Below are 23533 nucleotides of genomic sequence, written 5' to 3' on the forward strand. Positions count from 1 at the left end.
TTATTTTGTAATGATGATAAAAGTAAAAGGGACGAATTGCTTTCCATCTCAGCTTTCAAATATTTTAGTGGGTTTATAGTAGGAGCAAAGTCAAAAATATTTAGGTAGGTCAAAATAAAATTTTAATTTTAATAGTTTATATCTTTATAGTTTTTAAAGAATTAAATTAAATTTTTATAATTTTAGAGGATTAAAGTGTAATTTTATTTTTACTAATTTAAAATTTTAAAATTTTCTAAAAGGTCAAAACAATAATTTTTCATTTTAGGGCCGCCTCTCTTAATATATATGAATTTACATGTTATTTAGTTAATTAAATAACACAGCTTAATTTACATGCATTAAACATAAATCCTAGTTTGACACCTCTTTGATGTCATTACTCCATTTTAACAATTGTTGCCATTAATGTTAAACAAAATTACGCCATTAAAACTATGCATGCCCTTCTTTATAAGTTAAGACATTACTAATTTATTTTTATAATTATTTATTGCATCGAATAAAGTATAAATACTAGTGTGATATTAATTTATTTTCATTTTGCTTTATAATTATTTATACAATCTTATTTGTTCAAATGTTTGTAGTTTATGTTACATTTGCATTGATTGTCTTTAAAATATCTAATTATTCGGTATATGCTTAACGAGTTGATATCATAAGTTTCAATTAGGAAATAAGTAAAATTCTCTCTTTTAGCATAGTAATAAATATTATCTTGTGAGTATTTTTTTCTTTTCATAGTCAATTTAAAATAATATAGTGAATTTTTAACACATACGACCATAATTTCTCAAATTCTTAACTTTATCAATTCAATTAAGCTCTCATTTGTTTTCGATATAAAATTACAATTTTTTCACCCGTGAAATTATGTAAGTATTCTCATTTGATATAAAATAATTTTGATTCAATTATATTATATTCATAAATTTGATAATATTTTTATCCGGAACAATTATATAAAATGTTACAATCATGATGATGAAGAATTATTACTAGTGAATTAATTGTAAAAAAATTACATGGACAATTATTTTTTAAAATAAATAAACAACTACTATATCTTTAATTTCAAAATTTTAAAGTAATGTGCGTCAATTTCCAATCCATTGAATCATATGATAGTGGAAATGTGTAACCTAATTAAACCCAAATGTAAGATGTAAATGCATGCAGAAATTCACCTAGTGCAGCAACAAGGAGGATGGCTGCCATATGTATAATTATTAGAAATTATGGTCAACCACGTTTGTAGCCTGTAGGTGGTAGTAACCGACATTTTTTTTTCTTTTTTAAAATTATCCACATTTTGTTTTAAATTTAAAAAACAATCCAAAATGTTAGGCGAAATTTTCCCTATAAATACTCTTGTAGTGAGCTGTTCTATAAGCATATCAACCAAGGTCAGCAAATATGGCAGCAATTCCAGTTCTTAGTGTTCAAGAGCTTGTCAAACAGCCTATCATTACAATCCCCCAACACTATGTTCGTTTAGACCAGCAACCCCCCACCGTCCCTCACGGTGGCCGTCCCTTCCCGACGATCCCAATCATTGACATGAATCAACTGGTTTATGGGAAAGATTTTGATCTTCAACTCCACAAGTTGCACTCCGCTTGCAAAGACGGGGGTTTCTTTCAGGTTCTTCAGTTCACCCATATATTTTATAAGCTTGCATGCTATGTGCATGAAATCATAATTTTCTTGATATAGTCTCACGTTTTGGACTTATATGTACTTTCACTATATATATATATATTAATTTTATTAGAAGAGAAAGAAAAAGACAAAAAAAATGAAGAAAGAAAAACCCTAAAACTGGTTTTGCAATGCAGTTGGTGAACCATGGGGTTGACAGTACCGTAATGGAGAAGGTGAAACAGGAGGTTGAAGGATTTTATAAGCTTCCATTGGAGGAGAAGATGAAGTATAAGATAAGGGAAGGTGAGGTTGAAGGGTACGGAAGTATAGAGAGAGAGGACGGCAAATTTGATTGGGCTGATAGACTTTATATGATCACTAACCCTATTCTTCTACGAAAACCTCATCTCTTCCTTGAGCTCCCTTCACCCTTGAGGTTTTTATCCTTTTTCTTTTGAAAATCGCATATTCTTAAAAATGAATAGTAAAAATATAGATATTGAATTAAAGAGAAAATAAATTAATAGCCCATCTAAAAATAGAAAGTAGAAAGAGACATTTGTGGTCCTTTCACTGTTTGGCATTAATTTGGTTGGAAAATTAAGACAGAATTTCTTGATGTTTTTTGTGAATTAGATTATAAGAAGTAATTGAATTTCAACCCTAATGACTCAAATCAAACAAATTTGAATTTGAAGTAATTTATTTCAGAATGATACTAAAATTTTAGATCCAAATGAAAACTATGTGGAAGTGAATCTAGTAATGACAGATCATTGTCTTTCTCTTCATATGAAGAAATACGTTGGAGTCTTACATCTTGGAACTGCAAAGCCTTGCGATGAAGCTTCTAAGTTTAATGGCTAAAGCTTTGGAAATTGATGAAAAGGAAATGATAGAATATTTCGAGGACGGCATGCAATCGTTGAGGATGACATGCTATCCTCCATGCCCGCAACCAGAGTTGGTGACGGGCATTACTCCCCACTCCGATCCCACTATCCTCACCTTTCTCCTCCAACTTAACGGAGTCGACGGCCTCCACATCAGCAAAGATGGTTGTTGGTTCCCCGTTACCATCCTTCCAGATGCCCTCGTTGTCAATGTAGGAGACATTTTAGAGGTTCAAATATTTCTCTCATCTCTCTCTCTTTTGTTTTAAATATGGTTTTATATATTCTGCAACACATCCTCAAATTATGATTCATATTTTAAATTGATCCATTATCCATTATCCATGTATCGCCAACATGGATTTTATTTTATTTTTGCATTTTAAATATTCAATTACTTTTAGTTTAAGTTATTTATTTTATTTTATGTTTTAATTTAATATAATATTTTTATTTTGGGCTTTTAAAACTCTTGTTTTCTTCTTCAATATTCATAATCCATTAAGCATAGCTCAAAGCACAATTTTTTAACACAGGCTTCTTCTGATATTGAAGATATGAATTAAGGGCTTTGTGAAGACCGGAACATACTTTTAGCACGAAGTCCCTCTTGAATCATTCATATCATTAACAATCAAAGCAATCTTAGCGCCAATGAAAAGTAAAATTTAAGCATATTGTTTAGCGATACAGAGAAAACTGCAAATAGATGCAACAATTCATACTATTAATTTCATATCATATTGTGAGTGTCACCTGTCAGTCATACATTAAGTATGTATATCCTCTCATAAAAAAATATAATATTAATAGTGTTTAAATTTTAGACCATAATTCAGGATGCGCGGTAAAATTATCTTTTTATAATATATATATGTTATGATTTAAATATTTAAATATTGCAGATCTTTAGCAATGGGGTATACCGCAGCATTGAGCATAGGGCAATACCAAATGCAGAGAAAGAAAGAATGTCAATAGCCTTTTTCATAAAGCCTAAAAGAGAGGCATACGTAGGGCCATCGCCAAGTTTGATAAATCCTCAAAACCCTCCATTGTATAAAAGGGTTGGGATGGAGCAATACGTTAAAGATTTCTTCTCTCGTAAGCTCAATGGGAAAACATATCTGCAACATATGAGGATCAGAGATGAATAATGAAGAAGACTATCACTCTACTTGATTTTACTTGAAAATAAAAACTACATATACACACACAGCTTTAGTGTGGTGTGATAATATTGGAGCTTTGGTGTTATATATGTATGAGACGTGAGCCCTGAGCTCAACTGCTTCTATCTGCAGGGCTGTGTTCGTATAGCATAATGAATAAAATGTGTAAAACGTATGTGTTTTGTGTCTATTTGATTTTGTATAATAATACATTTATAATAAAAGCTTTAGAAAAAAAAAACCATTAAGACTTTGCTCGAATAAATTAAATTTATATTGTTTGATAGAGTAGAAAAATGAGATAGAAATTAAAAAATCACAACTTTAAATTAGGTCATATATGATAAAATGTTGAAAAAATTCAATCAACTGAAACTTAGGGTCCGTTTGTTTGCCAGTAAAATGTTTTCCGTAAAATGATTTCTGAAAAATGTTTTACTTTTCTGTAAAATGATTTACTGGAAAATATTTTCTGGTGTTTGGATGAATCTATGTAAAATATTTTCTTTGTTTGTGATTTCAAAATATTTTTCGAAAAAGTTATTTTACCTATATTAATATATATTAATAAATTTTATATTTGAAATTGTTTTTACATATATTGCAATGATTTATTTATAATAATACTCAATTATTAAGCTACAATATTAACCGTCATAAATTGAAAACAACTAATATCAAATAAATTATTTGTAATTGTGTTAAAAAAAACAAGGATTGAATAATTATAAATTAGCTTGAAACCACAATGAATACTAGAAATTATTAATAATATTAACCAAATGCATAATTAGTAGTACACCACATAATAACAACAACATTGCCCAAGTAGAACGTGCAAAGAAGTTTGAACAAGAAGAAAACTGAATTTGACCTCCAAAAATCAGATCTTTTTCATTGACTTGAGAAGCATTGTAACACTGCTCCCACTAATACATGACTAAAGCCTAGCTAGAATTACACACAAAATGTAGCTGACATACCAGCTATAACATCAAACATAAATCAACAACTACTCTTACTAACTTTAAGTATAAATTACATTGAAACTAAATCAAGTTACAAATGAACAAAATAAATAAAATGTTCTCGCTTCTCCGGTTCAACTTGGATCTTTGCTCTGCATCTTTGTTTCTTGTTGGTTTCCTATTGCATTGCAGGCCAAAGTTCAACAACATCCTGTACCTTGCTTACTAACAAAGTAGTGCATATTCCTTTTAGTGCATTAAGGGGAATTATGATTATGGTATGTTAGACATCAAAAGAACCTATATATTCTTAAAAAGTAAAGATATGAAAAAGCAGAGTGTTGAAATGACTACAATGACATTGAAAATAATATATGGCTGTCCAAAATTCAGATTCAATGGCATAAACAAGGCAGATAACAAAGAAAATGTCACCACAGAAACTGTACACTAAATGAAATATCGTGCAAGGCTGATCCAGAGATAAGAAATAAAATCTTTATTTGAAGTTCAAGGTCTTTGGAATGAACATACCTAAGCAAGCAACAAGGTATCTTCCAAAGCAATACATTGCAAATGATTAATAGCAATCATGTAGTATCGAACAATCAACACTAACTGATGGATGCACCAATGATACAAACTGTTAAAATAATCCAGGTTAGTGTTCATAGGAAGAAAAAACAGAACAGATTGATTGAGAACTTACATAATGACCCCTCATGTTATGCCATAATGTTGAATTATCTTTGCAAGGTTGAGTGAAAGATGCTATATGGATCGATGTTCCCTTGCTCAATTTGAGCAGCTCGAAGAGCATTCATGCATTGCAGAGATGGATGTGTAGAGGATCCCAAGTCACATGCAACTCGTAAACTTCGATAAGATGAATCAGAAATCAAACCCTAAGTCCACCAGTATTCGAATGTGACAATGAAATCATGGTAGTCATCCGTTACAGCATTTCCAACCTATATATATAATGACAGAACAAAAACACAAGTCATTTGCACAGATTACAACAATTGAAGTTGCAATCATGTCCGGGAATGCGTAGGAATCTAGTGTCGGACACAGATGCTTCAAGAAAAACAAAGAATCATAGACATTCTCACCAAAAATCCCTATGCAAAGTAAAATATTGCAGTAAAAAAGAAAAAAAGTTACTAAAGTAAAAAAATGACCTGCATAATTTTCACCAGCAATGTAGAAATCTCTATGCTTGTATTGTGGAAACCTTTCAAACCAGTTAACCAGAAAAACATATGCATCTTCAATGTAAATTGAGCAAGGAACATATGAACCAAGTCCTCAAAACTTAGGCAAAACTAACTACATCTATGTGACTCGATGCGAATATGCATTAACAAATGCAGACCAAAGATCCGAATCACCAAAATATCCGAATTTAACAAGTCAAAAATTGTAAAAAGTAAAGTAGCTAATCAATTCAGTATATCGAATCATCATCCCCAAAAACAAAATGGATTCAAAAAAAGGATTCAATATCCTATCAACAAAAGTAAAGCGGATTCAAATATAAGACTCATCAAGATACCCAAATTCTATTGTTTATATTGATTGTACCTGCATTGTTTTGCAAATACCTTATAATGTTAGTAAAGACCAAAGAGGTGAAGCTATAGGAATTTAAGCTCAATGAAATGCCCTAAAGCTATATAGGTAGTACGCATTATAGTTCCAGATAAAGAAACAGCTAGAAAGCTAATCAAGAAAATTCAAAATTGTTTGGTTTTAAATTTTGTTCGGTAAATAGCATTCAATTACCGATTATGTCAGGTACAAACTTCTTTTCCATCATCACTCGAGCCAGCTCCTTAACGCTATTATCTGACCTCTATGAATCCAAAAAAAGAGCGAGAAATCATATCAGTGATGAAATTCTGAGAACTGCCAAAAAAAAAGGAAGATACAGAAATGAATCGAAGAACAACAGGACAGACCGCATCGACATTGAGGAGGAGGTGACGCTCAGGCGACGGGAGCTCCGATTGGAGGGAATTGAGTTTTTCTTGGGAGCGGGAACAATCGATTACGGTGTAGCCTCTCTTGGAACAACTGATCAAGGATGGGGGAAGGGGAAGGGGAAGGGAAGATTTGTGTTCCTTCTAATTTTCCTGAAAATGTCTTACCGAATTAGAAAGGGTAAGACATTTTCCAAAATTAACGTCTTCTTTTTTTGTAATTGGTTTTACAGTAGGAAAATATTTTCAGCCAAAAAAACACTGGAAAAGGCTGAAAATATTTTCCGGAAAATGTTTTACTTCTAACAAACGAACCCTTAATATTTTCAACATCTTGATTATTTGAACACGTTTGATAACCCATAATGAAAATTACTATATAGAAATTTTTCTACAAAAAATATAAAAAATAATAATAATAAGTAGATAGTAACCTACTTATCACTTAATACAAAATAATTTTGATTATTTTTATTCTATTTTTTAATATTATATTATATTACCTTTAGTTAAACAATCTAATTATATTCAGAATTTAATTTTAAGGAATATGTCAAACAAATTTTATAACTTAAATTCAACACTTAATTTTTCAAGTACTTATTTTTTAACATTTAATGTTTCAGTTTATCAAACATATACTAACACACATCATTCTCTCATTTTCTCTACTATTATCATACCAATTTGGAATTCTTGATTTTATGTATTAGAATAGGAAATGATCATCTATTTCTTCTTCTTTTTCCTCCCACTTTTCTTTCTCACCAAACACACTCAAATTTTATTTTCTTTCTACTTTTTCACTTCACAACTCTTTTTAAAATGATAAGCACATGTACAAGTATACCATTAATTTTCTCTTATAACTGATTAATTTTAATCCAACCCATAATTTTTTGAAAAATATATCATTTTAAAAAAATAAGGTTTAAAGTTGAACTTAGACATTAAAATTTAAAATTTTAAGGTTTGAAGTTTTAGGTTTATAGTTTAGAAGCGAGTTTTTGAGTTCAAAGTTTAGGGTTCTAGAGTTCGATAATAGAGGTTTTAAGATTTTTGGGTTTTAAGAACTGTGGTTTAAAATTTGAGGTTTGAAAGTTTGGAATTTAGGGCCAAGAGTTAAGATTTGATGGTTCAAGATTCAAGGGTTCAAACTTTTAATTTTATGATTTGAATATAATGTTCAAGATTTGAAATTTAGAAAATTGAAATTTGAGTTCAAGTATGGTAAAATTTATAAAAAGCTTATAAAATTATTAATAATATAAATATAAAAAATTATATCCAGTCATTTTCCTGAGAATGTTATGGATGGAAATGGAGTTGAAAATGAATGAAGAAATCATTTTAACATACGAAAAACAAGGTGGGGGATGTGGTCAAAGTTGGCTAAAGAAGCTCCAATTTAAAGCTTTACAAATATTTCCACTTATATTTAGGGTTAGCTTAGATAGACGGTGTATTTACTTGCTATTAGTGTAAAAATAGCGGTGGTGGTGAGATTAGATACTATAACAATACTATAACGTGAGACAAAAAATAAACTAAACGCACCATATTACACCCAATTAGACTCATTTTTATACGCAAGGGAGGGAGTGATATGATGTATATACTGAAGCTCGTGTTTCCCAACGTGGCTGTCAACGTCTAACACCTTCACCACTTCATCGGTCGAGTTGTCGGCTCTAAATTTGTAATCTTTTAGTGGATGTCAACATCTCCTGCAAAAACATACCTCAACTATAAAACATCATAATTGAATACCAATACCCAGTTCAGCTGAGGAAATTGATAATTGCATCACAGACAAAATTAAATGTGTTGAAATCTTTTGGTAGAAGTAGTGACTAATTTTCTCCAATCAAAATTGTAGGATAAATAATTGATTATAAAATATACTTTATTTTAATGAGAAAGAATTAAACTCCAATCACATGTGTTGACACCATTTTTTGATGAAAACGGGGTCGACTTGGGTTTTGAAAAATGAAAACGAAAATAGGAGTCACCACCGATCCTTTTTGATGAGTTGTGATCAGATCACCTCAAAAAGTGGTTGTTTTTAATAAACGATTTAATTTTATTAAAACAACGATTTTGGTCCACGAAATTCAGAAAAGCGGGTTCGGAGTCGATTACATACGAGGAAGGATTAGCACCCTCGATCGCCCAAAATTGGTACCTAGTTGATTACTTAATGTCTTAGTGTGGAAAAACTGAAAACTTTAGAGAGATTCAAAATACGATCCTTAAAAAAAACTCGAATGACATGGATTGAAATTCGAGAGGATATTTCGCTATTTGGTTAAACGAGAAAAATCGACACCCAGCACCTTAGGGCACGTTTTCTCGAATTTCCCAAATGCAAAACATTTTCTTATTTCGAAAAATTTTTAAAAAGATATTTAGCCATTCGGTTGAACGAGAAAAATCGACACCCAGCACCTTAGGGCACGTTCTCTCGAATTTCTCAAACGCAAAACATTGCCTTATTTGAAAATTTTTTAAAAGGATATTTAGCCATTTGGTTGAATGAGAAAAATCGACACCCAGCACCTTAGGGCACGTTTTCTCAAATTTCCCAAACGCAAAACATTGCCTTATTTGAAAATTTTTAAAAGGATATTTAGCCATTTGGCTGAATGAGAAAAATCGACACCCAGCACCTTAGGGCACGTTTTCTAGAATTTCCCAAACACGAAATATTGCCTTATTTAGGAAAAGTTTTTGATGCATGGTGTCAACATGTGCGACAAAACAATAGCGAATACAACAAGTTAATGATAAAGAATACCAACAATCATCAACAATGAAATAAATAAATAAGAGTTGAACCGATCGCATAATAACAAGTGAGTAAGTGAATTGAATTCAAATGTCCTTTTTAAAATAATAATGACCATATAGGCAAATTAATAAATAAACATCGAGTAAAACACAAAAAAATAAAAATATGTGTAATGATGTATATATATATATGTGTGTATATGTATATAAAAATATGAAATGTATAATAAAGATAAAAATATATAAGAGTATAATAAAGATAAAATATACTCTTATATAAAAATATAAGAGTATGTGTATACATGTATATTTATAATAAAGATAAGAGATATAAGTATGTATATTATAAAATAAAACAGTGTAAGTATGTACATATATGTATATATATACATAGAGCATAAATAATATATGTAAGTATGTATATATATATATATATATATATATAAAATAAAATTATAGGCGTATATATATATTTTATAAAAATGTATGATGGATATAGACATATATATGTATGTGTAACAAACGTATGTATGTACATAGCAATAATAATAATAATAATAATAATAATAATAAAACTAATTAATTTAGTAATAATAATAAAACAACGGGACTAAATTGAAAACAAAACAAAATCCCAGGGGAGAAACCAAAATAAAATAAGGCCAAGATCAATCCGTGACGCGCGCAGAGGGAGGGGGCCGATTGGTCAATTATCCCTAGCCATATGCGTGTCGTTCCACGTGGGACTAAAATGAAATAACTATAAAATTATATGGCTAATTTAAAATAAAAGAAAAGAATAAAAAAGGGGCTAATTGTAACGCACTGCAAAAGCGGAGGGACCGCACGCGTAAATAACCCATTTCATGAAAACGCGCGGATCCCCCTGGAGCTGGTCGGGTCGCGCGCGGGTCATGGAGGCTAAACGGCGCCGTTTAATGTTTTTATTCAAAACCCCTTAAAATAACCCTAGTTTATTTCAGCAGACTAAAAAAATAAAATAAAAAAAAGGCAGAGCCTCCATCTCTTTCGGCCCTCCGAGCTCCGGCGCCAAACTCAACCCCCTCTTTCCGATTTAGATCCGGTGATGGCGCAGGTAAGTCCTCGTCCTTCCCTTTTTATTATTTATTTCTTATGTAGAAGATAAAATAAAAATAAAAATAAAATGAAACAAACAGAAACGTAAATCTAAAAAAAATCACCTTCAAAATTACATTTTGTTTTTTATTTCAATAATCGTAAAAGCAAAGGAAGAAGAAGTTCTTCCTTACGATGAGATCGGTTTTAACCGAAAGAAAAGAAAAATAAAAGAGAAAAAAAATTCCCCCGATTACAGTGATTTCGCCCCCCTTTACATTGTTCTTTTTCGTGGTTTTTATAGCCACGGTTACTGTTAATCTATGCTACAGTCTTCTGCTGCTATTTTTGCCTTTTTTCTTGCTTCTGTTTCTGTCCTTTTTGCAGGTAAGATGAAGTCAACGAGAGGAGTCTTTGCCATTTCGGTGTAAGGTGGTCAGTCCTCGGGTGGTGGGCGCGTTGCGGAGGCACGTGGGCAGCAAAGTGAACGGCGCATTAGGGTTAGGGTTTCAAATTTTTTACTGAAACAAGTTAAGGTTTTGGGCCTATTGGGCCCTGGGTCATGGGTATGTAATTTGGGTTGTAATTTTGGGCCTGGGCATAAATTGGGTCTTACAACATGGTTAAAAGATAAAATAAATTATCACTATGTTACACATTGTGGTTAAAAATAAAATGAGGATTAAATCTCAGACCTTGTATCAATCAACTTAAAATTTATACACCTAATATTTACTTAAAATCAGGTAAAATATCATGAAGGCTTTTGTATTGAAGTTAAATTACGTTCTATCTCCTTTATTTAAAAATTGACAAATTAGTTTTTATATATTGAATCAAAAATAAATTTACCCTTTTGTTTAAAATCTCAACCCTTTTGTTTAAAATCTCAACTATAACCATACAGTTATATATAACATGTCATATGTATCTCATGTTGATATATAATAACCAATTTTAATAAAATGATCAATTTACTCTTTAATCTAATATAAAGTGACTAATTTATTTATTTTTAATAGAAAGAATAAAATATTAAAAAAATTAAGGTCGCACAATTTTACCACTGTTCTAAACGTGCTGAATTTGTTTGTTAGGTAATTGTCAATTCAATCCCACAAAATAAACTCCCAACCCAAAAGGCAAAAATCCCGAAGCAGCTTTTTCATTTCAACGTCCACAGCCGTGAGAGCATTTAGCACATATAGGACAGATGGCAATAGCACTCTAATAAATGAGATATTTGCCTTACATGTAGCAAATCTTTTGAAGAGAGTAGGCATGAAGTTGTTGGGAACTATGCTTTTTAGCTTTTTCTATATAATAATATTAAATGTGTTTGGCTGACTACACAATTAATCCTACAAAAATACTTGGATTTACAATCAAATCTGGGGGTACTCGCTAAGAAGCTATTAACGAGGACCGCCGCCAATTTTTAATACTAACAATCATGTTTTTTATTACAGTATTTCTCCTTCTTCACAAACAATGTCTTCATTAAGAAAAGCATCCTCATCCTCCTCGTCTTCAAAGTACTCGTCTTTGAAGAATAAACCCAGTTTATGGAGTGGATTCTCACCTTTTATCATCCCATAAGCTCCTCCTTCAATTACCCTTTCACATGCTCCACTTTTTCGACCATAAAATTGATTACTGTACAGACAACATCCTAACAACGTTTCCAGTTCCTTTAGAATCTCCAGATTCTGTTCAATCTCTGCTGTTTTTTCCATCTGCAAATATCAAAAGGCCATACAAATCTAAACCCACTCCTACAAAATGAACATAATGTACACCCGAAAAGGAGGGCAAAAAATTGTAAACCTTTTGCAGTGCAAGTCGAGCGGCTTCTCTTTCTCTTTCCCGTTGCTTTTTCAATTCAGATTCCGCCTTCATTTTGGCAGCATATTCAGCAGCCCGGATTTGAGCTTCAATCTTTGCCTTTTCTGTACAAAGATATAACAAAGAGTCAACTACCAAACCTACAGGTATTATTGCTGAATAGTGTTATCCAACTTAGAACTACTAGTAACAAGGACTGGTTCCTGTATTCAGCCTTCAAAAAATGTGCATCAGGAGGACTGGTATTCCTAATCACATATATCTCATCTTATCATAAAACATATAGACTAACATAGAATAGAACTGTATAAATCAAACCCACCCTACAAGTACGTTCATTTCTTTTATATAATGAGAACTTTCAGATATGAACACATTAGCACAAGAAAACACGAGGGGAAGAGAAATTGTAGAATATGATATCAAATTAATGATTGAATATGGAGGCACACACTGGATCATCCTGATAATAAGATCGATTTGGCACACACAAACAGAAAAGGGTGAAAAATATATATATCTTATTTAATAGTTCATATGTCATAAATGAATAAGTAACAAAAAACAAAGTAAACATGTATTTTAAATTGGAACACATCACTTGAGAGTTGAGACACCCATAAAGAGTTTGACTTCTTGTCAATCTTTTTAATTCCATTTTATGAGAATCAGAAGTTCATTTTATAGCAGCCAAATTAAAAATAGGAAATAGGAAAAAAATAAAATGACCAACAACAGACAACAATAACTCAAGAACTAGAACAATCACCTTCGCGCTGCCTCCGTTCCAATCTTTCTCTTTCCTGCTGTAACTTAACTGGATCAGCTTTATCACCCTATTTAGTAAAGCAGCTTAATTATCACTATTAAATACCAAGAAGCCAACAAGCAATTCACACCATGCAACATAAAATTCCAAGACAACATTCAAAATGAAAAAAATATAACCTTGCATAAACTTACATGATCAAGTAGTGTCTTCTTCTGAGCTTTCAAAATGGTTTCTGCAAAACGGCTTTTTAGCATTGCAGCACGGAGAGCCTTCTTCGGTGACATTTGTGCATCAAAAATAGGAGTTGAGAAGCCTAACAATAGAAAAACAATGAACTGGTTAAACTTACCGCATTGAAGCAATTTAAACGACAACCACAAACCACATCAGCTCTTCAAGCCAAAGAGAAAAGAACTTAAAACGGTTTAACATCAGTAGATAAACTAACCTTCACCAGAACCAGCATCTGTTGCAGGAGTTGTAAGATGGGGACTAAGAGAAACATTCCCTTCGTCTAAAGCACTTACAGCACCTAAACATTTTTTGAAAGAATTCAAATACTCAAATCAAGAATCAAGTAGAAAATCATGAAATACAATTGAGATATTTCCTCACCATTAGAATCTGGATCAGACTTGCTCATTTGTGATGTCAATGTGCTTTTTGCCTGGCAGTCCTATATTTTAATGTAAAATTTTAGTAACATATTTCATGGCACTAATCAGAACAATAACCATGATATTATAAAAACAATCACATGTACCAGTTTAGAGGCATCAGCACCATACACTCTAAGATCTCCACCCAACAATCTTTCTGAAGTCACATCTACACCAAGCCAAAAATAAGATTTTTGGAAAATTAAAGAAAGTTATGGCCTAAAATAACAAAAAAGAAAAAGTGGTAGCACAAGAAGTCATTAACTAACCACTCGAAGATGCATGATTTGAATCACACGGAAGGCTACATTGACACTTCATGCTCCCACATGAACTGCATTTGCAGGCACCTGGGCTCAATGGTGGCTTGGCATTGATAGGCCCATTTGTACACCCACCACTAGAACTAGCACTACTGGTGCCTATAAGACACATCGCAAATTAGCTCCAATAAAGAGCCATAAAGCAGAAACTTTATTCTGCCACTTCGTACCTTTTTGTAAGTTCTTTCCTGGCAACTTGCTCACACTATTCCGTGTAGGTTTAGGAGTCTCAACCTGTTAACAAGTCAATGACCTCAGCATCAAAAGCAACTCGGATTTTCTATTATAATAACATAAAATGAGCAAACGCATAACATCAAGCCAGAACAAAGATGCTTAACTCCTACCTGTTTTGTAAGCAATTTTCAAACCCAGCCTTTTTCTTTAATAAATAAATCAAATTTAAACCAATTCAAAATACACAAGAATGTTTGTTTACAAATACCACAGACAGTACTCACTTCTGCTGCTCTTACATTCAAAGTCACGTTCTCAACCTTCTCCTCAGATGGCTTTGACTTCTTCGGCAAAGAGCTATTTCGAGATAGCTGTATTTTAGGACAACCCTGCCTTGATTCATCAACATCTTTCAGTCGCACACTTGAAATTTTCCCATTCCCAACCTTAAAATTTTCTTGATTCCACTTTTCCTCCAAAGATTTCCATCTTGACTCAAAAAACTCGTTCATTTCTTGCGCCATTTTATGAACGTTATTAGATGGAGGATTATACAGCATGGCATTAGAAAACGTCAGTCTAATATCAGCCACAAATTCTTCAATGCCGAGATAAGCATTCTTTACTAGCTTGGACTTAATTGTACCCAAATCCATGGGGTTTTTTATTATTGAAAAATAATCAGGAATCTTTAAAGCTATAGGATCCACTGGTTGATTGAAAACCCAACCAGCTGGATGCTTCATCAAAGCATTCAGTAGGGTAGTACACTGCTGAGTCATGCTGCGGTCCATCTTTCGCCTCTTCTCTTGTGGACCACCCATTATCACCCCTTCTGGTCGACGCTTAGAAGCACCATAAGTCTCTTTTGAATTGCCAGGATATGACTTCCTTTTCCCATCAAAAGAGCTGCTCAGTTGCTGCCCAAACTCAAGAGATTGTGGCGCAGAAACCGATTCAATCCTTAGAATGGGGAACTTAATCTTCAACTTATGCTTTGGCACTACACTTTCTGCAGCAATCATTTTTTGAACCTGCGAACTTGAAATATACCACCTTCTATATTTACACAGCCAAACATATGGAAAAATAGAAAAAAAAAACATAAACAAGAGCTTAAACTTTTTTTTTTTTTTGAAGCAGCAACATGCTAAAAGATCCATAAATTCATGGCTTATATTGGCAGGACCAATATCAAATGCATCACGCATTAAACAAATGGTAAGATATAATGCCAACATGGATTCATACAAGTAAACTAAGGGTAAAATCAAGAACCTTCAAAAGAAGTAAAAAGCTGATCAGATGCAATAGGGGTTTCAAACAAATATCCAACAAACCCCTCCCCCCAAATAAAACACTTCAAAGCCAATGTATTTGTTCTTTTTACAGATCAGCCGATCATCCTTCAGACAGCGTTGACCAAAAAAGACCAAAACTTTGTAACAAACACGACTAAAGATAATAAACCCACAAAATATCGAAATTTAAACCGATGATTCAGTAACTTAAACACGAAATTTTGCATCAGTACCTGGGAAATTTTGGAACTTTCCATGAAACGAATTCAACTTAAACTAATATCAGAAACAAAATTATTCACCAGAGTACTGATCAGAAGTACATTCATAACAAAAACCCAACCCACACATGCATTCCAGACCTCAATCCCCCAATTCCAAGAAATCAGAATATTTAAACCCATGAAGAAGAAGGAAAAAATCAAATTGGGGTCACAAGAGAACTAATAAAAAAAAAGGCTTGTACATACATTCCAAACCTCAATTCCCCCGAATCAAAACAATAAGTTTCAAACCAACAGAGAGAACAAAACCCAAATTAAGGTTTGCCGAAACATACCAGAAAATCGAAACAAGCAATCACCAGGATCGACTTAAACCGATTGATCGAATCCAACGGCGAGAGATCGAAGAGAAGCGAAACGAAAGTATAATAGAAGAGAGTAAAGATGGAGAAGAGAAGAGAGAGAGTGTAAGAGAATTAGCAAGGGTTTATCTCTCTACACTGCTACTCTTTACTCTTACTCTACTGCTTCTTCCATAGCAAAACAGAGAGAGCGGCTAAATCTCATCTTAGGGTTTTATTTTCTTATCTCTCCTCCTCAACCCGCAATGGACTTTACCAACTTACCCTTTTTTATCCCCTCATCAACAGTCAATTTATGTTTTTCTGAATTGCATATAAATGTACTTATCTAAGAATCATTAAATTTGTGAAGAATTAATCAACTTTTATATATATATTAAATATCGCATAATACAAAATAAAATTAAATTTAACTTCAAACCCAAATTAGCAAACAAAATAATTTTAACATATTATTAAATTTAACTCTCAACAATTTATACTTTTTGTCGTCTTGACTCTTTTTAATTAAATTCGACTATTAATCTTTTAAAAATAATTAAACTATTTTTAATAAAATACTAATTACAATATTAAATTTTAACGATATTAGCATGATAATTAGTGTGACAATTCATGTATACTTTATATTAGTCGACACTAATTGTTTTATATATCATGTCAACGAATAATTAAAATTATAAAAATTTTAGTAAAATTAAAACTCAAAAAAATTCATAAATTTTTAAAAATTATTATAGATACATGTGAATTGTCATTCGAGTTAAAATATTTTCATTAAAAATCAATTTAATATTTTTTAAATGTCGATGATTAAATTTAACAGACTCAAAAAAATATAAATATTAAATATTTTACCATTAAATTAAGAATGGGGAGGAAAATTAATAGGTTTAAAGAAGTACATAGTTTGTAGATTTTAGTGTTGACTTTAACAAAAGATAATAATAATGTTGATGTGGCCCAGACTGTCATCATTAAATATCTTATTTGTGTTGCCCTCAAAAAAATATCTTATTTGTGTTGATATTTTTTGAGGGCAACAAAAATATAAAATAAATATTGCATATATTGTGGATAAAATAAGATTAAACATATTTATAGATTAGGTCAGATTAGATCTGAGTTGAGTTTATGATATCGAATTATATATATTTTTCAATTTAAAATATTGATTTTAAATTTTACTTAAGTCGCAAATTAAAATTTATTTAATCTTTAATAATTATATATATCTTTTAGTATTATTATGTAATATTTCAACTCAAGTTGTGACTTATTTATTGAGTGTTTATCTTCTTCCAAAACAGCTTGGATTTGAATAAAATTGTACTAAAAATCATTATGTAACATTTTATTTTATTAGGCATATTTATTAATATTTACATTACAATATAATGTATTAAATTTTCAGACCATATAAATTATTTATATATAAAAATAATAATATATTATAGATTTGAAAAAAGGGTAGGATTCATTTCAAGTTCCAGAGATTAGAAGGGTTGATAAAGTAAAGTTGGATTTGGGTTGAGCTCATGCATAGTATCAACACTATATAAAATTTATTGGCCCAACTTGATATATAGGCCTCAATTTTTCATTAAACCTTTATATGTGGCTAACCCTAAATTTATTTAGTTAAAGGTGTTCATGAGCTGAGTCGGATCAGGTTATGACTAGGTTTAAGCATGATATTAGCATGCTTTATATTTGTCAAAGCCCAGCCTAGTTAGAAACATGGGTATAAAATTTTACCTAAACATGTTTATATCTGTAAATGCTTAATCCAGACTCATTCAAAGCTCATCTATGTTGTTTTTTTTGGATTAGTTATAATATTTTTAATTTAATATTTAATAATTATATATAATTTTTTATATATAAGCATCTTAACAAATTTTTAATATTTACATTATAATATTATATATTACTATAAATTATATAATATATAATAAATACAGAAATGGGTCGAGCTAGACTCAAGCATGAGCTTGAACCCAATCTATATTTTAAATAGCTTTACTTTTTTGTTCAAGTCTACAATATTTTTATCCAAAATCACCCAAATTTCATGCGGAACTTTGGGCTTGGGTAAGTAATTCAACCTATGGATAAGTATAATTTAGATAATCCATATTATTTAATATTTAATATTTAATATTTATGAATATATCATTTACTTTTATTCTATTAAAATTTTAAGGCTTAATACAACATTTGGTACCTGAACTTGGTTTTTTTTCCTAATTTGGTGTCTAATTTTTTTTTTGCCCAATTAGATACCTGAACTTGGCATTTTTTCCCCTAATTTGGTTCCTAAATTTATTAAATGTTATACAAATTACATAAAATACTAACAATGTTACTTTTTTTGTTATGGTACAAAAATATTGCCAATATTAAAGGAAATTAATGTTAAAAAATAGGTATTGAGCTATGCTTAACAAATTAATATTAAATAAGAATCCAAATTAAAAGAATTCATTATTTTCAATAAATAAAATAATAATAAGTTAATTAAAACTAAAATTAATTGAACATATAAAATATAAGAAAAAACATTATATCATCATCACATATCGGTCATACATTGATTATTTTACTATCTCATAAAAATAAAATTGTTAGTATCTTGGAGTAATTTGTAAATGTTTGTCAAGTTCAAGTACCAAATTGAACAAAAAAGATTAGATACTAAATTAGAAAAAGAGTAAAATTTAGGTATCAAATTAAAAAAAGGTTAAGTTTAGGTACTAAATATTATATTAAGCCAATTTTAAACATAAACTGCTTAATTGTAACATAATTTTCAGTATTTATATTATAGGATTGTACAATGTAAATTGCTAACATAAATTAAAAAAAATACAAACGGATGGATTTAGAAACTTTAATGACTAGTTTAGTATTACTTTTGAAAAGTGTTTTTAAAAGTGCTTTTCGAAATGCTTTTGAAAAGTTTTGTTTAAAATTTAAATGTTTAACATTCTTTGTCAAAAATAATTTTGAGAAATAAAATATCCATTTTAGACATGATATTATAAAACAACAAATATGTATTTAAATAATGTTCAAATTAGTTAATATTATGATATTTTAGCAAGAATATAAAAATAATTTATTATAACTTATTGTTAATATTTTAATATATAATATTAATTTTAAATATTTTAAGTAATTCATATTAGTGATTAAATTTAAACAATTAGAAAACAATTAAACTAAAAGAGAAAAAAATGAACAACTTGAAGAGAAGAAGAAAAAAAGAAACTCACTGGTGGAGAAATTAAAAGATGAACAAAAGAGAAGAAAACCAGAAGAAAGAAAAAAATGAAAAAAAAATGAGTATTCTAGCATGTCTTTTGGAGAAGATAAACTGAAATTAAAAATGTAAATAGCAGCAAAAGCACTTTTGGCCGAGGAAAAAGTTAAAATTTTAAACTTTTCCATATGCCAAAGAACACTTCTTTTTTTTAGTTGAAATTTTTACTCAATTGATATCTTTGGCAATACTTTTAAGTGAGAAGTGATTTTTGAGAAAAAAAAACTCATCTCAAAAGCACTGCTGAACGGGGCCTAAGTTGGGTAATGGCCAAATCTTTTTTCTCTTTAAAATTCATTCAAGTCATCCTCAAAACTTATTTTATTATTACAACAATATTGTTTTATGTATTATAATTAAATTTAAATAAAATATTTTAGTCATTTATGTGTGAAATATGACGTTTTAGTCACTTACGTTATCGTGTTGTAATATTTTAGTTACTAAACCGTTAATTGTCATCAGCAATTTAAATTTTTTTATATTCTTTTAACTTTTTTTTTCTTTTTTTTCATTCCCTTATGCTTCTCCCTCTGTTTTCTTACCTTCTCAATTTCTTTTAACATATCAGGAAATCGAATTGACAATGAAAACAGAAGCATGGCATGGGTTTATGGGTTTTGGTTATAGGCAATGATGGCTTTCGACTTCTTGCTTCTTTCTTCACTACCAATTCGACTTCCTGATATGTTAAAAGAAATGGAGAATGTGGGAAAACAGAGGAAGAAATAGAAGATAATGAAAAATAAAGAAAAGAGAGAGAAAATTTTAAAGAATATAAAACAAAAAAATTTATATTAATTAAAACAAAAAAATACAGAGATCAGTTATATAATTTAACCTAAAATTTTTATTTGAAATGATGATTTAATCTGCCACAACAGCTTACCGTTAACGGTAATTAACGGCTCAGTGACTAAAATGTTACAACATGATAATGTAAGTGGTTAAAACGTTACATTTCAAACATAAGTGACTAAAATATAATCTAAGGTAAACAAAAATCATGATGAATGTAGTTTCCTAAATATAAAATTACTGAATTTAATTTACAAAATTATTGTCCAAGACTCAATCAATTTCCTCTATTGGAAAGAAAGAGCTTCATCCTGTTATTGAAGCTTTATCAGCTCGAAAAGGATTCGTATTATTCAGGTAATTTCTTCCTTCAATTATTTCTTTCTCCAAGTCCTACAGTTTCCTCTCAAAGCAGTATGATGATGATACCAATGATATTACATATCTAAAATCTAATGGATATACATTCATTTAAATTACAACAAGAATTAGCTTCTGCATTATGATCCCTATATATAGGTACATACGTATTAATAATAAATGTGAATTGCCAACAAGTAGTTCAGTGTAATGGTAGTGCACAATATTGCACTCTCAAAGAGAGTACTCAGATTCGAATCTTGAAGACAACATTGTTAGGAGAAGCAGTCACAAACCTTGTATGCCAACTAGTTCATGCACGAAGCTCAACTCTCTTTCAAGGAACAATCAATGGATGCCTCAATTCCCCTTGTGAAGCTCTTTTGAAATAGGCATACAAGGCCAATTGGACTGTCCCCAGTACTGTTCCAATCCCATTGGGAGCCTGTATCAACGCCACACAATATTTTAGAACAATATTTAAATAGTTACGCAAGGAAAGGGATTTTCAATTCCTTTAATAGAAATCTTTAAAATCTCGTTCGTATGGAACTGACGGATTCCTTAGTAAGATCAATATTGTTTCATATTAGGGTTTATCTCTCAATAGCTGCTCAAGATTTCTCATTGGATCGAGCTGTGCATAATACAATGCTACCTATTAAGGGGACGTGAGTGTCATGCGCTTGGTAAGATTTCAACCTTTGAATAAAGGGCAAGGGTTCAAATCCTATTAAGCATGTGACACTCACCTTCCATTTCTAGATGGCCATGCACCACACACAGTTCGATTTGAGAAAATGCTCTCATTCCATGAACTCTATACAGCTATCAAAAGAGCTAAAAGACAAAATCCCAACTTAAAAACAATATTGAACTTGTTGAGGGATTCGCTGGCTCCGGACGAGTAATACTTTAAAGACTTTTCCTAAATAAATTGAAAATCTCTTAACAAAAACCAAGATTTGGTGGACCTTACATAGATGAATGGATCGTGCTTGAGCAATCCATATACAAAGAAAGCTAAACTCATCAAGAATGTTGCCAGGGAGAGTGAAAACGGCATGTACTCAACGCTTCTCATTTTGATCACCAAATTCTGCCATATGAATGTTGAAACAAGAACATGAATGAGAAGGGATTCCGGGTTCTAAAACATAGAAAAAATCCGAATGGAACTTACGATTATGAGCAGGGGAGAAGCAAACATAGAAATCAAAGACGCGACGCTTAAATATCCGACGAAAAGTTGCCGTGACGATGAGTTCAAGAACTGGAGGCTCACGAAAACTATCGAAGCAAACACCGCGAAAACCGATACCAAGAACCCCAACATCTTCAGCTGCAAAGCACAAACATCATAAGATTAAAGATCATTTTGCAAATGGGAAAAAGTTAAAAGTTCTTTTAGAAAGTTACCTTCATTGGCTTTTCAGCATATGCAATGAAAATGATGATGTAAATCAATTGAAAAACAGCTCCAATGGAATTGACAGTTGTCACCAAGATAATACCAGGAGATATAATGGGGAACCCATACCAAAGGCAAATCAAACAGTTCAAAAGAGCATATATGTATGGCATCCCTGAAAATTGTTCTGTTGATCCATTTCTGATTATTCTCCTAAATGTTGATCTAAAAAAACCAACGTAACAAATGTCAGTAAAAACAAGCCTTGTATCAGCTTCTTCTTTTTTTTTCAGTGTGCAAATAAACTTACATAGGTGACAAGAACAGCCCAAAAGCAAAGATGTTACCTGCAAAAATTTTAAAAATCAACACAGATTAACAAAGTGAGGACTGAATTTGACTGTTTCATTTGATGAACAAGAAAAAGGAAACCCTTAACCCAGAAAATCTTTATTTATTTCGAAGGCATCAAATTTCAGTATATAAGTTCAAAGTTCCCCCATCATGCATACTGCAAATAATATGAACAGCTCTTAAGCTTAATCATAATCGAAGAGGAAAGCTTGAGAAGCTATAGCCTACCTGCAATACCAGCTGCATCACTGCAAACTTCATAAACTGAAGATATTACTGTTAAAGACATTTGCAAACCTCAAAATATATTTCCTTTTTTTTTTCTCTCCCCCTAATCTTGCTTCTCCCCACTTATTTCTTTAGCTTTGTCTTTTTGCAAATAAATCCCAAGAGAAAGCTTCTGGTTCATATAAGACTCAGCTTGCTGAATGCTGATAACTTGTAAACCACATAAATAAATTTAGTTTAAATACTTAGGAGGTCCCTATATTATAGGGACTAGATCAATTTAGTTCCTGTATTTTTTCAATTGCAAAAATTTCATTTACAAAATCACAAAAGCTTAAAAATATTAAACCCTTTAATAATAAACGGTAAATATTAATTTTATTCTGATTTGACTTTATTTGATTTTTTTAATAGTATGAAATTAAATTGATCCGTTAATAGTAAAATGACTAATTTGATTAGGCCCCTATAAAAGAAGGACCTCTTTGATATATTCACCAATAAATACATATAAGTTTTGATTGCCAAATTGGTTTTGTCTTTGCGTGTTTGAGCAGTGTTCACAAATCACAATATTCTTCAATATACAGGGGTGAGGCAGAGTAGCCTGTCTTGCTCACCAGGTCACTTTGAGTTAACTCGTAAATAGTAAAATTATTTCTTTAAATGAATTAAACCTGGTTCATGATTGATTCTTACTGAGTCATTGTCAATCAGTTAAAAAAACAGCTCAGCCTGGACTCACTTTTCACAGCCAAAAACACACTAGTTTACTTTCTGGTACATATGTTCACAACAATTAAGTGACACCATTTGATGAACTCATGTTTTCATGCAAATCAAACATTCAAACCCCACA

General features: G+C 31.0%; 4 protein-coding genes across 8 annotated transcripts; 1 reads left to right on the forward strand and 3 right to left on the reverse strand.

The window, feature by feature from the left end:
• Window positions 1-1385: 1385 nt before the first annotated feature.
• On the forward strand, window positions 1386-3902 carry LOC105776746 (protein SRG1). The gene is made up of 4 exons (XM_012599627.2): window positions 1386-1647; window positions 1842-2083; window positions 2446-2770; window positions 3446-3902. The coding sequence occupies exons 1-4, from the start codon at window positions 1420-1422 to the stop codon at window positions 3695-3697; spliced, it is 1047 nt and encodes a 348-aa protein (XP_012455081.1). The 5' UTR covers window positions 1386-1419; the 3' UTR covers window positions 3698-3902.
• Window positions 3903-5087: 1185 nt separating this feature from the next.
• LOC105776748 (NADPH-dependent pterin aldehyde reductase-like) lies at window positions 5088-10956 on the reverse strand. The gene is made up of 4 exons (XM_052622017.1): window positions 10888-10956; window positions 6645-6809; window positions 6469-6538; window positions 5088-5651 (listed from the first exon to the last, which is right to left on the reverse strand). The coding sequence occupies exons 1-4, from the start codon at window positions 10954-10956 to the stop codon at window positions 5629-5631; spliced, it is 327 nt and encodes a 108-aa protein (XP_052477977.1). The 3' UTR covers window positions 5088-5628.
• Window positions 10957-11822: 866 nt separating this feature from the next.
• Window positions 11823-16452, reverse strand: LOC105776745 (transcription factor GTE12). 5 transcript variants are annotated; one of them, XM_012599622.2, is made up of 11 exons: window positions 16172-16452; window positions 14611-15352; window positions 14305-14368; window positions 14081-14233; window positions 13916-13980; window positions 13768-13828; window positions 13601-13684; window positions 13344-13465; window positions 13150-13216; window positions 12363-12484; window positions 11823-12271 (listed from the first exon to the last, which is right to left on the reverse strand). In XM_012599622.2, exons 2-11 carry the CDS (start codon window positions 15334-15336, stop codon window positions 11999-12001), a joined length of 1737 nt encoding a protein of 578 aa, XP_012455076.2. In that variant the 5' UTR covers window positions 15337-15352; window positions 16172-16452; the 3' UTR covers window positions 11823-11998. The 5 variants fall into 5 exon arrangements, with proteins under 5 accessions (XP_012455076.2, XP_012455078.2, XP_012455077.2 ...); XM_012599624.2 differs by having other exon boundaries at window positions 13150-13183; window positions 14596-15352; XM_012599623.2 differs by having other exon boundaries at window positions 13150-13186; window positions 14596-15352.
• A 4065-nt stretch (window positions 16453-20517) lies between these two features.
• On the reverse strand, window positions 20518-22840 carry LOC105776747 (bidirectional sugar transporter SWEET2a). The gene is made up of 6 exons (XM_012599628.2): window positions 22675-22840; window positions 22403-22439; window positions 22101-22317; window positions 21865-22023; window positions 21661-21780; window positions 20518-21126 (listed from the first exon to the last, which is right to left on the reverse strand). The coding sequence occupies exons 1-6, from the start codon at window positions 22733-22735 to the stop codon at window positions 21019-21021; spliced, it is 702 nt and encodes a 233-aa protein (XP_012455082.1). The 5' UTR covers window positions 22736-22840; the 3' UTR covers window positions 20518-21018.
• Window positions 22841-23533: the final 693 nt, after the last annotated feature.

This window comes from Gossypium raimondii, chromosome 10 (genome assembly GCF_025698545.1).
Source record: "Gossypium raimondii isolate GPD5lz chromosome 10, ASM2569854v1, whole genome shotgun sequence".
In the NCBI taxonomy this organism is placed as follows: Eukaryota; Viridiplantae; Streptophyta; class Magnoliopsida; order Malvales; family Malvaceae; genus Gossypium; species Gossypium raimondii.

Coding starts and splice junctions, on each gene's coding strand:
- LOC105776746 (XM_012599627.2), top strand. CDS start 1,420: ATGGCAGCAATTCCAGTTCTTAGTGTTCAAGAGCTTGTCAAACAGCCT. Junction 1,648..1,841: donor AAGACGGGGGTTTCTTTCAG/GTTCTTCAGTTC, acceptor TTTGCAATGCAG/TTGGTGAACCATGGGGTTGA. Junction 2,084..2,445: donor GAGCTCCCTTCACCCTTGAG/GTTTTTATCCTT, acceptor CTTCATATGAAG/AAATACGTTGGAGTCTTACA.
- LOC105776745 (XM_012599620.2), bottom strand. CDS start 15,336: ATGATTGCTGCAGAAAGTGTAGTGCCAAAGCATAAGTTGAAGATTAAG. Junction 13,981..14,080: donor AAATCATGCATCTTCGAGTG/GTTAGTTAATGA, acceptor GGCTTGGTGTAG/ATGTGACTTCAGAAAGATTG. Junction 12,485..13,149: donor GGAACGGAGGCAGCGCGAAG/GTGATTGTTCTA, acceptor ATCTTTGTACAG/AAAAGGCAAAGATTGAAGCT.
- LOC105776748 (XM_052622017.1), bottom strand. CDS start 10,956: ATGGCAAAGACTCCTCTCGTTGACTTCATCTTACCTGCAAAAAGGACA. Junction 6,810..10,887: donor AAACAGAAGCAAGAAAAAAG/GCAAAAATAGCA, acceptor CAGGAAAATTAG/AAGGAACACAAATCTTCCCT. Junction 6,539..6,644: donor TCCTCCTCAATGTCGATGCG/GTCTGTCCTGTT, acceptor TTGGATTCATAG/AGGTCAGATAATAGCGTTAA.
- LOC105776747 (XM_012599628.2), bottom strand. CDS start 22,735: ATGTCTTTAACAGTAATATCTTCAGTTTATGAAGTTTGCAGTGATGCA. Junction 22,318..22,402: donor GGGCTGTTCTTGTCACCTAT/GTAAGTTTATTT, acceptor TGGTTTTTTTAG/ATCAACATTTAGGAGAATAA. Junction 22,024..22,100: donor ATGCTGAAAAGCCAATGAAG/GTAACTTTCTAA, acceptor TGTGCTTTGCAG/CTGAAGATGTTGGGGTTCTT.